Raw genomic sequence first — 15,858 nt, 5'->3', positions numbered from 1 at the left:
ACACACGCATGCGCCAAAAACAAAGTCCTGTCCTGTCTCAACCTTGGATTCCCAGCTGAGTCCCGAGACGTTTTGCAAACGTGCGATAGCCAATAAAAATGCTCACTACAGTGCATTCTTGGCACAGGTGTGATTTTTTTTTTTGGGGGGGTGGTATCCAAGTTTGGGCACAGCTGGGTGACTTCATGCTGACACACTGAAACAACTCATCACCACTTTGACGGAAAGCAGCATGTCCGTCTGCAGGGAGGGGAACACACACTGCTCATTCAGAAACACACTACCGCAAAACCTGTGATTAAAGCCTGCTGACACCTGTGCTGCCGAAATCCCAGCTTCTTTTACTTACACACACACACACACACACACACACAAATAAATGATGAGGACGTTGGAGAGATGAGCAAAAACAACCTCATTAATGAGGAAAGTTTCATTCTGATTACTTATGCAGCTGACAGGTGTGTGTTATAAGCAGGACATCTTAATTTACTTCCATAACACTTTATGCTATAATACTATTGATGTGACCTTTTTTTATCGTCAACAATTATTGAATGAAGAAATTGGCTATTGTTACAGGAACAATTAAATCTGAATACTTGAATAAAATAATAAATAAGTGTAATTTGACTGTTCTAAGGTTAATGTTTGCTTTATAAAACTACATTTTAAATTTGTACATTTTTAAAATGATGTTAATGTATTAGAACAGAAAATCACTGGAGGGAGCCAGAATAAGAAAAAACACATTTATAGCTAAATATGAACACTTTAATAAGGTAAAGTTAACTAAATATTATAAGCAGTTATTACTTACATTATTACAAGTTTAATGTGACTTATTATTATTATTATTATTATTATTATTATTCCAAAGGCTACTGATGTATTTATTTATGCAGCACCTTATATTTAACATACAGCTCTGCCCTCTTTACTCATGTAGGACTTTATGGAGGTTGTTGTATTTAGAGTCTGGGAGTGATGGAGGCTGATATGATTGGGGTCAAAGGTCAATAGCACGCTGCATTCTGAAAAATCAGGGCCGACTACGTAGCATTTGGGGTGGGGGGCATCTACCAGTCTCTCTTAAACAGCATATAGATGGATACGACTTATTTACTCCTCTAATCTCTCTCTCTCTCTCTCTCTCTCTCTCCCCCCCCCCCCCCCCCTCACACACACAAAAAAATTCCCTGCATTCACACATGCACATGGGCAAAGTGATATGCATGCGCCATTATTCATAGTCAACCCCATCTCTCTCCCTCTCTCTCACACACACACACAAAACCTCTTTCCATTTCAGACATTAAACACCACCGGGAGTGTGTATTGGCCGAAAGGTCGAATCGCTCTTTATCTGCCTCTGATAAGAGCCGCTTCCCAGTCCATCACGTCCAACAAAGTCCTGACAGCGCATACACTCACTCACACTCTCTCTCTCTCTCTCTCTCTCTCCTGGCTTCCATCAGAAGCAGTTTTAAACCAAGAAGAAAAGGGGGAAACAAAAAACGATCAATATTCACTGGCTGCTCAAAACACACATGACTTACTCAGTAATATAAAGTTTCCCGTATTCTATTATTTTACTGAAAATGGTGAAACTGGACTAATCTCTCTCTGTACAGGCGAGTGTGTGTGATGAAGGCATACACGTTAAACTCTTAGCTATAGGCTTCTGTTACCCGTGAGCTATATTAACCTCAAAGAAGAAAACGAATGAATCAATGACAAAGTGCTTACTTTATTATATTTACAAATAACATTTTTAAAAGAAAAATTGCATCGTATTATTTATTTAAATTCATTTATTTATTCACTGAAAGCAGTTTTCAAGTCTTCGCAGCTTTAATTTCAAAACTGTCTCCTGTTGTATTATGTACAACAAAGTAAACAATCTGAAAGACGTGATGAATCTTTTAGATCAAAACTCCTACTGTTACTCTCATGGACCATGTACTGATAACATGATATTACAAGACCATTTCGTGGGTCAAATTGTTTGTACGGGTGCCATAATATTCGCATAAAATAAAATCACGATAAAATTAGGTCTCGTTTCAGGAAATAATTTTGCTGATGTGAAATCGTTTCAGGTAACAACAGCAGCTCAACATTTTCATTGCTAATATTATTAAAGTTCATTCTTTTTCACTAACAGCATGTTCTGAAGTGTTTTATACCAGAGCGTTGTACTATTCTATCCGTTAGAACGTCCAAAATACGAGGCTCCCTGAGATTAGAGGAGCTACAGCAGTCTTTCCCTCACCGGCCTCTCTGTTCTACAGCTTCATATCCAACTGTGACAAAGCTCTGACACTGGAGACTCCTTCCAGAAATGTAAATAAACATAAAATAAACAAAAACAAGAAAACTTCCTCTCCCCGTGTCCGCGTGGGTTTCCTCCAGGTGCTCCGGTTTCCCCCACAGTCCAAAGACATGCAGGTTAGGTTAACTGGTGACTCTAAATTGAGCGTAGGTGTGAATGTGAGTGTGAATGGTTGTCTGTGTCTATGTGTCAGCCCTGTGATGACCTGGCGACTTGTCCAGGGTGTATCCCGCCTTTCGCCCGTAGTCAGCTGGGATAGGCTCCAGCTTGCCTGTGACCCTGTAGAACAGGATAAAGCGGCTACAGATAATGAGATGAGATGAGGAAAACTTCCCTAAAACAATGTGGTGTTTTTTGATCCGGTTAGCATCTATTGTACGGGTCCCTGTGATTGAACTCTTACTATAGAAATTATAATGTATTCATTAGAATGAGTGCTTTATTAATTAATACTATAAACATGTGATTTGAATTAGAGTCTCGCACCATCGTAGAAAATTAATCAACACCTCCTGATTAAATAGATTTGAAAATTTGACGACGTTGTGGGATTAAATCATATTAACGCCGTCATGCAGTTTAATTTATTACCCGTGATGTTGATAAAGTTTAAAGTGGAAATGACAGGATTTGGATTTGTCTCCGGAGTGAGTTGAATCAAAGGCCGAAGAGGACTTCAGGGCCTTGTTCCAATTCGCCCCGTTTAGCCTTTATGCTGCCTCCCACTGAGAACTACTGCTACGTTTTTATTGCAGATGTGTTTTGGGTTTGGTTTGCAGCCTGTTCGGGTTTGATGCTTTTATTACCTCTCACGGGCCGTTTATCAGCGGGGCGGGGGGAGGGGAGGGGCAGCCACCCGTCAGATACCCCGGCGCTCCAGCCACACAAAAAAACTTCTGTGGGAAGAGTTCGCAGCGCCTGTCTGGACGTCACACTGTGCTGCACTTCGGTGTAATTTAAAAGCCCCTGCTGACTCTTTTTCCCAGCTCCCTCTGTGCTCGCCTCCAAAAATCGCCTTTTAAATCACAGCTCTCTTCTCTTCTCCCCCCCTCAAAGCCAGCAAAATAAACCCAACCTCCCATGCAACTCTATTTCAGAAATATTGAATAAGCACTTTCGCAGTATTATGGCAGATAAAGGTTTTTTTTTTTTTTTTTTGCATGCCGCTAGAAATAATACCAGAGGGTTTGCAAATATTTCTAATCCGTCCGTTCAAGTGTAAAAGGCGCTGGAAAGAATAACAAGAGCAGGAGTGTATATCAGTCTGGAGTATTTTTTTTCCCTTGCTTTTAAACATTGTGTTTCCAGACACAGTGCAGGGCTGTGACTGATATACCACTGCTACGGTACATCACAATCGTCTTAAACGATCCAGGGGCGGAGCAATATGGCGAAAACCCCCCCAAAAAACCCAACCCACACATACTGTATACATCACCTTTTTTTTTTTTTTTAATATAAATACTAGCAAAACAGTTGAGCTACATTTTTAATAAGCAAACAAATATCTTGCCCTCAAACCAATAAATAAATGCAGTGAAAAAGCAATAAGACTCGGAATTTGAACCACCATTGAAGAACAGCAGCAAAGAACGGTTCCTGAGTCGGTTGCTGGCTCTAGAATGACACAGAACTGTTTCTCCTTGAAGAATCCTCTGAAGAATGTTTATAACCATTGGAGTATTCTTCAAGCAGAAACTGTTCCGTCATTCTAGAACCAACACCCAACTAAACAATGCATAATTCGTCCTCTAGATGTGCATAAGTGGATTTATTCTCTCCACATTCACTGGATATGAGCAATCACGCGCTCTGATTGGCTACTCTACTACAAGGCTATCAGCTCATATACCGTGAGTAGAGAAAAACAAAATGGCAGAGTGTGTTGCTGAACCAATCGAGGATGAATTAAAAACTGTATTCGAAAATACCCCCTCCCAAAAAAAGCAACAAAATATGGAATGAAAGTATTTGATGGTAAGAACATTTTTTTTTTTAAAGTTTATTTTTCAATAATTATTATTATAGCATTTTTCACAAATTGCTCCTGTCATTTTGCTAGTCTGTTTACATTCTAAGCGGAAATGATTTTGTCAGACGTTTTGTATAAAAGTTATTTATCAAATTTGCAAATAAAATAAAAATGCTCCGTTTCTCAAAATCCAGTGAATGTGGATAGAATAAAACAGTTATTCCACTCAATCTCGTCGTACATGCATTATAGACAACTCAGTGCTACGCGCCTCGTCGGCCATCAGCTCATCTACGACTCGATTTCAAGGAATAACTTAAATGTATAGTGTGTATATGAACCTGAAGGTTTTGCTGGCCATCGAGCATCCAGGAACAGAGGGTCTTATCTGAGGAACCAGAGATGCCTTTCTGCTTGCAAACGTCAAAGTCCAGACACATGACAGGTTCAGGATGGACCTTCAGACAGCTGACAGGACGCCTATAGGACACGTCCCAAATCACAAGAGAACCGTCTTCATAACCAGCACACAGCAGCGGACCAGCATCTGTCTGGAGAGAGGGCGGGATGTAAAACAGCAGTACAAGTGTTCGCCTCAACAAAAGACTGCGAAAGTTGTGGAGTGCTCAAAAAACACCCGTTTCGAACATTGTACAGGGACAAAGACAATACCAAGCCGCATTCTATATGTTACAACAATGTGGCTTTGTAGTAGACGAGTGCAGGTGCTAAACCGGCCTGCCTGTCTCCCACTGAAAATGTGTGGCATGTTATGAAGCGCAAAATATGACCGAGACCCTGGACTGTTGAGCAACTTAAGTTGTGCATCAAGCAAAAAAGGGGAAAAAAAAAAATTTTCACTTTCAAAACTTCAACAATTAATGTCCTCAGTTTGCAAACACGAAGCCTTGTTAAAAGAAAAGGTAAATGTCACACAGTGGTAAACATGCCCCGTCACAACTTTTTGGAATGGGTTGCAGGCATCAAATTCCGAATGAGTGCATATTTAGAAAAAAAAAAACAAACAAACTTGATCAGTTTGAACTTTAACTCTCTCATCTGTGTATTGTATTCACTGAAATATAAGCCAAAAAGGACTTGCAAATAATTACATTCTTTTTATTTACATTTTACACAGCGTCCTATTTTTTATTTTATTTTGGAATCGGGGTTGTAGAGTAAAACAGGAGGACGAGTGTATGAGTAAAGGTTATCTGGCTGTCAGAGCTCAGTAGAATCACTACATTAATCAACTGCTGCTGCTGTCGACCAATTACAGGCCTCATTGCACGACTCCTCATCTGTATCACACAATTACTTGCATTTTATTTTTATATCATCCCGAAACCTTAGCTGTTCGTTTGTACCTTAAAGGTTGCAAGATTTCACACACAATTTTCTCTAGATCCTCTGTTAGACCACCACGGTCAATTCATATCTCTCACACACACACACTTTACAGATACACTGTGTGACCTGTGCAATGTCTCTGCTCTGTTATCGGACAGGAGAAAACACTCGCGCTGAGCCGCTACATGCAGCAGGTCCTCTCATAAATCAACACAGCGGATAACGACACAGATAAAAGCACATACGGTTATAACTCACTGCCGAGCTGCAGGCCTTCTGTCTGCACAGATTTACAGCCAAGTGTGCCACACACACACACACACACAAAACGTAAAGATGATCTGTATCTAAAACACACCCACAAATAGACAAAGATTACATGTGTCTAACACACACACACACACACACACACACACACACACACACACACACACACACACACACACACACAAAATGCTGTCACACACTGAACCTCAATTTATAAACCTTTTAGTAAAGTTGTGTGTAAATGTTTGCGCAAGACAAACCCAACTAAAGCTAAAGGATTTACAAAAAGTTTCTCAAAAACACAGATTTCCTTACTCGTACGTATATATTTTAATTGCTCGCAAAGCACGCAGGACGTTCCCGACAGAGCTCATTTGCACGTAGCGACGCCCACAAAACTCGACGCGCACAGACAGCTGAAAACGAATTGAATCATGACAGAAAAGGCACAAAAGGTAGAAACAGAAGTTATTTTGACTCACTTCTATACCAATAAAAATTATTTACCTGTGTCCCGGCACCTGAAAAGGACAAAATGACAGAAAAGGTAAATCAGGTGGGGATTTAGTGAGGTGACAAGAACATGCTGTGACATGAAAATGTAGGAGGAAAGAAATAATCCACAGTGTACTGAGGTGACCGAGGACACTGAGCACATCACAGAGAGAGGGTGCCAATTTATTTTTGTGTTTTAATCCAGTGTCCTGGATCCGTCGTGGTGCAGTGTTAAAAGATGTCGTCATGCAGATGGCAAACAGAAGTAGAAGACGACAAACAGAGCTGAATTACACGTGAGCTTTCACCCTCCAGAAAAAAAAAGGAAAAAAAAAGAAAAAATATCATACTGGTCTTGAAGCCTCTTTTCCCTTTTGTGATACTTGAATGATTAATTGAATGAATGAATGAACGAACAAACTGATTCTATTTGATTAATGCAAATAACACAAACAACCAGTTTTCATAAAATATTCTTGATTGTCCTCTTCACCCCTGACTGAGTGAACTAGACTTCAAAGTTCTTGTGTAAATTGCTCGTGATAAGGGTGTCTGCTGAACGTAATTTAAAAAAAAGAGGCAAATTTAACCTTGACCATATATTCCAGATTTTTTTTTTTACATCCATACAAATGATATAATTTGAAGTTTATCAGGTCAAGGTTTACATGAGTGAGTCTCCTAATACTTAAAATTTACACACACACACACACACACACACACACACACACACACACACACACACACACACACACACACACACACTCAGGAACACAGGTAGGTTACGAACTTTTTGTTTTCTGAAATTAAGTTATTTTATGAAGAAGGAATACCAAATTTTTTTGTCTAAAAGCTCCGAAGAGCAATTGATCAATAAATCATTTCATATTGCTTTAATTTGGTTCTAATGTATTTATAACCGTGTATAATTTCTCTTTTTCTTATTTAGCTACATCTTTTTAATCACACTGCACATTAATTTTATGATTTTATGAGTTTGATTTTACAGTCTTTTGTTTGATTGTTACGATTCTACTTGGTTTCGTGTCTTTAGTCTTGCCTCATTATTTCTCTCCTTCCATTTTTATTCATGCCTTTTATGTATTGAATTGCATTTGCCTCGAGTGTGAAGCGCTTTGCGTCAACTCCTGTTGTTTTTAAACGTGCTGTCGAAATGAAATGACTTGACTTGATAAATGAGACTCGATATGCAAGTCATTTGTGTCTAAAAACACGTATATACAGTCCTGTGCACAAGTCTTAGGCACATGTAAAGAAATGCTGTTGAACAAAAATGGCTTAAAAATTAATGAAATTCAATGTTTCAACATTAAAAAAAAAAAAAATTATAATCAGTAATCAGGAAGCCATAATAAATCAATATAACAACAAAGTCAATTTGCGCGAGACGACCCTTTGCTTAATAAATAAATAAATAAATAAATAAATAAAAATATAGTAGTCTGAGGTCCAGTGAGTGCAGTTTTATGCGGAAATGATCTGTAGGTTTTACTGAGCGTCTTCCAGAACCAGCCACAGTTCTTCTGGACACTTTGACTGTCACACTCACTTCTTCATTTTACACCAAAACCCAGCAGCCTTCATTATGTTTTATTTTTTAATCTGAAAAGTGCTCTCTTATGGAATATACTGCTCAAACATATTATAAACTTAACATTTAATTTTGCGCTGGACCCCCCCCCCCCAAAAAAACCCCCTGAATGTTTGGAACTCTAAAATATTTTTGTAATGTTTTGACTCAATAATGTAAAAGTCATAAAATAGAAATCTATAACAAAGTTTGTACTGGGGGGGGGGGGGGGGGGGGGGGTGCCTAGGATTTCTGCACAGTACTGTACAATGAAGTTATTTTGCTGGTTAGCGAGCCCCTCCCTCACTGAACTTTTCCTAATTAGCTACAGTTTCTCATGTTCGCCAAACTACTGTATTCCCTCCAAAAATCATTAGCACCGCCCATAATCAGACTTTTATTCCACACCGGCAAAAAAACCTCAAACGCTCAAGTCCAGCATGACTGCTCGCTATTTCAGTTTCTGTATTATACACATGCGACTGTTTTGCATAGTCCTTGTTCCTTTTTTTTTTTGGCCCCTCTGCTGTCCATCCGCACTTCCACAAAGCCGAGGACGCGCTACAAATCATCCGTATGTAGTGTACCCTCCATCCGCAAAACACTGGCAATGAAAAATCCCTTCCATATGTGAACAGACCAAAATGTGGGGATTCATTTCTCTCTCTGTCTGAAAGGTCATCCTCTCGGGCGATGGTATATTTCTCTTTTTCCTCCGTGGCTAAACAAATTATAGACAGAATCACGAGTCGCATATAAACATATCCCTCGTGGGCGTGACATAAAAAACAAAACAAGTGGAAATCAGTGCGCGAGCCTCACAGACAGTTGTTAAGTGTTCGCGTCTGTTGCCCTCTGGCCCGTGCACTTCAGCCAAGTGTGGGAGCTCCGTGATTGATGATGTCACAGGTCAGAGGTCAAAGAACCCTGGGTAGACGCCTAATTCATTATCTCCTCTGCGGCCTGGCCTGTGCAAGAGCTCCTGAGTGGGATTACGGCACGAGCCGGAGGAGAAGATTCATCATCCAACAGCTGCTTCAGAGCCAGGAACTGAAGAGGAGAAGAAAAGGGAGGACTAGAGACGAGACAATGAGAGAGAGAGAGACAGACAGAGAGAGAGGACAGGGGACGAGAAGAGATGTGAGATAAGTAACGGAGAAATACAGAAGTGAGACGAGTTAATCAGAGAAAGATTGGTGAGGTGAGAAGTGAAGAAAGCGATAAGGAGAGGAGAATGATGGGAGAGAATGATAGAAGAGAGGAGGAGACCGGAAAGAGAAAGGGAGAGCAACAAGTGACATGGTGAGAGTTGGGTTTTATGCTGAGATTTTTAAATAAAGGCAGCTTTGACAGTTTAACGTAAATCACAGGTTTATATTAATGCTTTCACTCCGATACGGAATCGGTTTTAGAGTAACAGTTCATACACACGGACTTGGTTGGAAATATGGTGAAGTTTTCAGTTACAAGCCTTCAGGACAGAGGAGTTTAGGTTTTTTGGTTTCTTGGTAAACAGACAAGCTGGGTACGGAACGACTGGCGATATAAGCTGCTATAACACAAGAAAGAAGGAACTAACTTGATTCGTGAACGTTCCACAACATTAAATTTAACGTCTGAAGCACTGCTCGCTTGTGTGAACGTAACAGAATAACGTAGGCTATATACAGTATACAGTACTGTAGATGAAACCAAATGGTGCTTTGTTTATAACTAGAACCCTTAAAAAAAATGAAACCCTTACAGGATTCTACAGAAATGCCTTAAAGGAACAGCCCACCGTACTTCCATAATGAAATATGCTCTTATCTGAATTGAGACGAGCTGCTCCGTACCTCTCCGAGCCTTGCGCGACCTCCCAGTCAGTCAGACGCAGTCAGACGCGCTGTCACTCCTGTTAGCAATGTAGCTAGGCTCAGTATGGCCAATGGTATTTTTTGGGGCTGTAGTTAGATGCGACCAAACTCTTCCGCGTTTTTCCTGTTTACATAGGTTTATATGACCAGTGATATGAAAAAAGTTCAGTTAAAAAAATTGAAACGTAGCGATTTTCTATGCTATGGAAAGTCCGCACTATAATGACAGGCGTACTAACACCTTCTGCGCGCTTCGGCAGCGCATTGATATGGAGCTCAGATATCAATGCGCTGTCGAAGCGCGCAGAAGGTGTTAGTACGCCTGTCATTATAGTCCGGACTTTCCATAGCAGAGAAAATCGACACGTTTCAATTTGTGTAACTGAACTTGTTTCATATCACTGGTCATATAAACCTATGTAAACAGGAAAAACGCGGAAGAGTTTGGTCGCATCTAACTACAGCCCCAAAAAATACCATTGGCCATGCTGAGCCTAGCTACATTGCTAACAGGAGTGACAGCGCGTCTGACTGACTGGGAGGTCGCGCAAAGCTCGGAGAGGTACGGAGCAACTCGTCTCAATTCAGATAAGAGCATATTTCATTATGGAAGTACGGTGGACTGTTCCTTTAATGGTTCCCGTACAGTCTCCATCTGAATAACCCGTATCACCTTCTCAGTGTACAAAAATACTGCAGCTTTAAGCTTCAGCTGCCATCGCCTCTTTCTAGAATTAAATAAAACGCACAGTTTACAGGACATGTCACGTCCCAGGCAGCCTTTGGTAATGGAAGTAGAGGAAGTGATGTCATGGTTTCATCAGGCGCCGAGTAGAGTAGAAATTCACCACGATATCTCTTTCTATGTGCTGAAAAACCCACATATCACACCATCACAGAGTCTCAGAGCTCCTGCAACTGTGTGCTGGCACACCCTCCTGTCAGCCAATCACAGCGCAGCACTGCCAGGCAGTGAACAAAACAAGAAAAAAAAAAAGTGCCTTGAAGTAAACTGTGGGTGTTATTAAATCTGTTCCAATAGTTATGCTCGCAGAGCTTAAAGAACAAGAAGCAATCTGTTTCAGCTCCATCGCGGACACCATGGCTCCTGCGTATGTGTGCGAGAGAGCACACTGACACACGTCACTATATATTGCTCTCTACACTCACTCACACTTTCTCACCTCGCTTTCCTTTTAGCCTCTCTCTCTCTCGCTCACTTAACTACATCCATATTATTATAGTCTATTATTAACAAAAGCCCCGCCTTTATCAATAAAATCTCATATAATGCTTTGTGAATATAAGCCCTGCCCTCATTAACAAAAGCCTACCCACCCATAACTTAAACCCCGTCCATTTTAACAGAAACCCCACCCACATTTATATAAGCCCTATTCTTAACAAAAGCCCCACCCTTAATATGTTAAGCCACACCCATATTAATATAAGCTATATGCATATATTAACAAGCTCCACCCTTATTTCTAGCATCTCCACCTTTTAAAATCCAAAGTCAATGTCACAGATTACTGAACAAAAAGTCAAAATTTATTCCATAAACATAAGTTTCCTTGTTTAATCATGATGATGATGACTTAATTGTTTTTGTACTGCTTTTATAATAAATAAATTTACAACAAATAAGAGCATTTATATCCTCGACAATGACTAAATAACTTTAAACTATAAACATAGTGAGCAATAAGGTCATCAAGAATAATAATAAAAATATACTGTATTTCTAGTATTTCGACGTTTAAAACACGACACCTTTTTGATATATATATTTATGATACTGAAAAACATCACAAGCAGCGTCTCTCCTGCTGGGATTCGACTAAAACACGGTGTGTGGGAATGTTATCGTCTACATTAACATGTGCTGAATACCACAGTACATCAGCACAACCCATGACGCGTTAGAAAGATCATACAGGCAAGGACATGGGGTGGGGGTGGGGTGGGGGTAAGGTGGGGGTTTGGAACCGTAAGCCAGCGAGCTTTACCTGCCAAACACCCCGGCTCTCGCTCTCACACTCGGCTGGAAAAGCCATAAATATTACAAGAAGAGATATTAATTAAAGCATGAAACTGCAAGTCTTTTTTTTTTTAAATAAATTGGGCCAAATACAAGCTCTTGGCTGCAAAACAGCTTCGACGTCATTGATTTATAGCCGAGAGCCACTGCAATTCCAACAACCGTAATTACTGGACTAAAGATGAGACTTTAAAAAATAATGAAGTTCAGGACACAGCCGCATCGTAAATCATCCACCGCTGATCCATCAGTCGACCGGATAATACTAATGGTGGTGAGGAAAAACAGTGAAAGGAGGTTTTTTTTTTAAAGCAATAGTTCAGCCAAAATTGACAGATTCACAATCCCTCCTCTTTTACCCAACATACCGTTGATTAGCCAACAATCCTTTTTATATACTCCTGGAGTTAAGAGTATAATTTTGATGTGTATAAGCACTGCATAACTATGTCATGTGATCTTACCTGCCACATTTTCATGCACATCAGCATGCCGTGTTTATCCTCTGGGATTAAAGAGCAGGTCAGCGTCCGACTCGCCAGCTCCATCACCTTTATCTACAGGACGAGAGGAGGGAGTCAGGAAGAAACTTTCACTGCTGTATGAACGCAAAACATTTTGCAGTTTGGGTCAAAATGCTTTTGACATGTGGCAAATTCTCCCGACATTTTGAAGAGAATAATAAAGCAATTTTTATTCTATCCACATTCACTGGATATAAGCAATCGCATGCTCCGATTGGCTACTCTACTACTAGGATATCAGCTCATATACCGTTAGTAGAGAAAAACAAAATGGCGGCGCATGTTGCTGAACCAACCGAGGACGAAATAAAAACTCTCCTTGAAAACAAAACCCCAAAAATCATCAAGTATTTAAAAGAAACAGAAATAACTAAAAGAATATAGCCCCCCCCAATATCTCCTGTTCCACCACTCCAGACCAGTCGGTGGCAGTAATGCACCTTTAAGTTGGTTTGCCAACCACCAAAAAGCCCTAAAGAAGAAGAAAACCCACCAAAAATATGCACAGTATTTATTCTATCCACAGTCACTGGATATGAGCAATTGTGCGTTCTGATTGGCCACTCTACTAGGATATATCAACTCGTACACCGTGAGTAGAGAAAAAAAAAATGGCAGAGCATGTTGCTGAACCAACCGAGGACAAAATAAAAACTACTCGAAAGGAAAATCACAAAAAAATACAAATTAAAAAAAAAAAAGCTACAAAATACGGAATAAAAATATTTGATGGCAAGGACGCATCTTTTTATTTTTCAAGAATTACCATCACATTTTTCACTAATTGCTCCTGCTACGCGTGCATTTAACAGTTATTCGACTCAATCTTGTCGTGCATGGCTTATAGACAACTCGGTGCTACGTGCCTCGTCAGCTATCAGCTCATGTTCGACTCAATTTCGTGGAATAACTTAAATATACATGTAAACATTTACATTAAAAATCAAAGAATGAAATCACAGTTGTGTTGTGCATTTCTAGAAAAATAATCAACGAAAAGGTGGCATGATGAAGCAGAGTTCCTGTTAACGCCACAGAGTTGATTATTTTCCTATATAAGCATGTCCCAAAGTGTTTTATTTCTCTTACACGACAAACTTTTTATCCATTTTGAGTTACATATAATTTACGTGCAATTAATGTGGCTGTGAACAATCGCTCCTGCACCACCACCATCACTTTTATTCTAAAGCGCAGCTCGTCATGTTATTGACACGCAACGAAGTAAAGCAAAGTGTAAACTCGTCTGGCCTGAAGATGTCAGGGAAACTTACTGCCCGTTACAAAGCGCCGACACTGGAGACTCCTTCCATAAATAAATGTTAAATTAAATAAATCTCCTTATAAAAAGCTTCACACTGCTACAGAAACAATAACGTACTGCACTACTGTCAAATATACTGTTCCAGAAAATTAATCACCGACCTGTGACCAATCGTATTCAAGAATTCAGTGCGAGTTGTGTGTAAGAGAAGAGGAGAAAAAGTGGTGCAGAAATTCATGCAATTCAAAAACGTTCCTTTGTGATATCGGATAGTGCAACCAGAGGTGTTCACATAAAGTTATGTACTGAGGCTTTAAAAAAAAAAAAGCTGAATAGATTTTAAAAAGATAACAGAATTTAAAAAAGAATACTAGGTTATTCCCCTGCTTTTCTTTTTCCTATTGTGAGAGAAAAATCATGTACATTAAGTTTAACCATGCGTACTTTACCACCAAAACACCACCACCATCCAAATACTGCTGGATTGTTTTTGTTGCTACTGAGGCATTTTCGCGCTGTTGATAAAATGAGCGCGTTCGCCAGCAGCCCGTGCTGTTTTCTGCTTCATCAAGTCTTGACTTGATATTTTGGCTCGAAACAGAAGTGAATAAGTTGTAAGACATCATGGTAGAAGAATAAGCCTTTTTTCCTGTACAGCCATGTTACAACAACTGTTAGATTGTTGTGTGTAAGCCACAGGCGAAAGTCTTATTCCATTAGACATATGGTTTATTATCAGCCCAAGATAACCTGTGATTACAGTCAGTGTGTACTACACACACACACACACACACACACACACACACACACACACACACACACACACACCACAGCTTTAGGCACATGGCACATACATTTCCCATCTACAGGTATACACTCTGATTAGAACCACAAACCATAATGACATGTGCGAGTGAGCGAAGGGTCGAAGCCAACGCTCCGGGGCAGCCATGACTGTCACAATACATCCTCGTTAAGGGTTCGATTAAACAGCTCTTAGTTAACGGCAATTCATATTTTAACAGGTTAGCACATCTGGAGCAGAGTTTACCTCTAAACAAAGAGGGCTTTAAGACGAGCGCTCATCCCCTCAGGTGAGAGAGAGAGAGGATTGGGGGGGGTTGTTTCAAGCCAGGGCTTTTCTGATCAGTTACCCAGAGTCTTAACTATTGACCCAGGGTGTACCCCGCCTTACTTGTCCAGGGTGTACCCCGCCTTTCACCCGTAGTCAGCTGGGATAGGCTCCAGCTTGCCTGCGACCCTGTAGAACAGGATAAAGTAGCTAGAGATAATGAGATGAGATGAATAATAACTGGGTCTGAAATCAGAATAGGACATTCCTAGAAAAAATAGAATGCATAACAAACTATTTCAACCTACAGGTAATAGTCATTAAACAAATTAAAATAAATAAATAAATAAATTACACAGTATCTCTCTCTCTCTCATTATCTCTAGCTGCTGTATCCTGTTCTACAGGGTCGCAGGCAAGCTGGAGCCTATCCCAGCTGACTACGGGCGAAAGGCGGGGTTCACCCTGGACAAGTCGCCAGGTCATCACAGGGCTGACACATAGACACAGACAACCATTCACACTCACATTCACACCTACGCTCAATTTAGAGTCACCAGTTAACCTAACCTGCATGTCTTTGGACTGTGGGGGAAACCGGAGCACCCGGAGGAAACCCACGCGGACACGGGGAGAACATGCAAACTCCGCACAGAAAGGCCCTCGCAGGCCACGGGGCTCGAACCCAGACCTTCTTGCTGTGAGGCGACAGCGCTAACCACTACACCACCGTGCCGCCCCTTTTCACACAGTATATATTTACCAAATATAAAAATATTTAGCGTTTAAAACAAAACAACAGCAACAAAAACCCACGACTCAGGCTGGATCACCTCTTCTTAGTCTCCCATCTCTCTTGCCTTTGAACTTGATCCCCCCCCAAATACTCTCACCGGCCACTTTAATAGGAACTCGTTCTTGATTCTAAGACCCCTGTTCTTGGCTGCAGGAGTGGAACCCAATGTGTTCTTCTGTTTTCTGTTGCATGCTGAGATGCTTTTCTGCTCACCACAATTGTAAAGCGTGATTATATGAGTTACTATATCCTTCCTGGAAAAAAAATGCTCGAACCAAATCTGTCCATTTTCCTC

The 15,858-nt window shown here is 40.4% G+C and overlaps 1 protein-coding gene across 1 annotated transcript in view; it reads right to left on the bottom strand.

Annotated features, from left to right (window-relative positions):
• Positions 1 to 15,858, bottom strand: part of gnb1l (guanine nucleotide binding protein (G protein), beta polypeptide 1-like) — a 44,918-nt gene that overhangs the window by 7,456 nt on the left and 21,604 nt on the right. Inside the window, exons 6-7 of the mRNA XM_060907491.1 lie at positions 12,372 to 12,464; positions 4,649 to 4,858 (exon numbers count right to left, since the gene is read on the bottom strand). Of these exons, the coding sequence (XP_060763474.1) occupies positions 4,649 to 4,858; positions 12,372 to 12,464 (303 nt within the window). The remainder of the gene's footprint in view (positions 1 to 4,648; positions 4,859 to 12,371; positions 12,465 to 15,858) is intronic.

This window comes from Neoarius graeffei, chromosome 24 (assembly GCF_027579695.1).
Source record: "Neoarius graeffei isolate fNeoGra1 chromosome 24, fNeoGra1.pri, whole genome shotgun sequence".
Taxonomy (NCBI): domain Eukaryota; kingdom Metazoa; phylum Chordata; class Actinopteri; order Siluriformes; family Ariidae; genus Neoarius; species Neoarius graeffei.
This window is presented reverse-complemented; position numbering and strand designations above follow the sequence as displayed.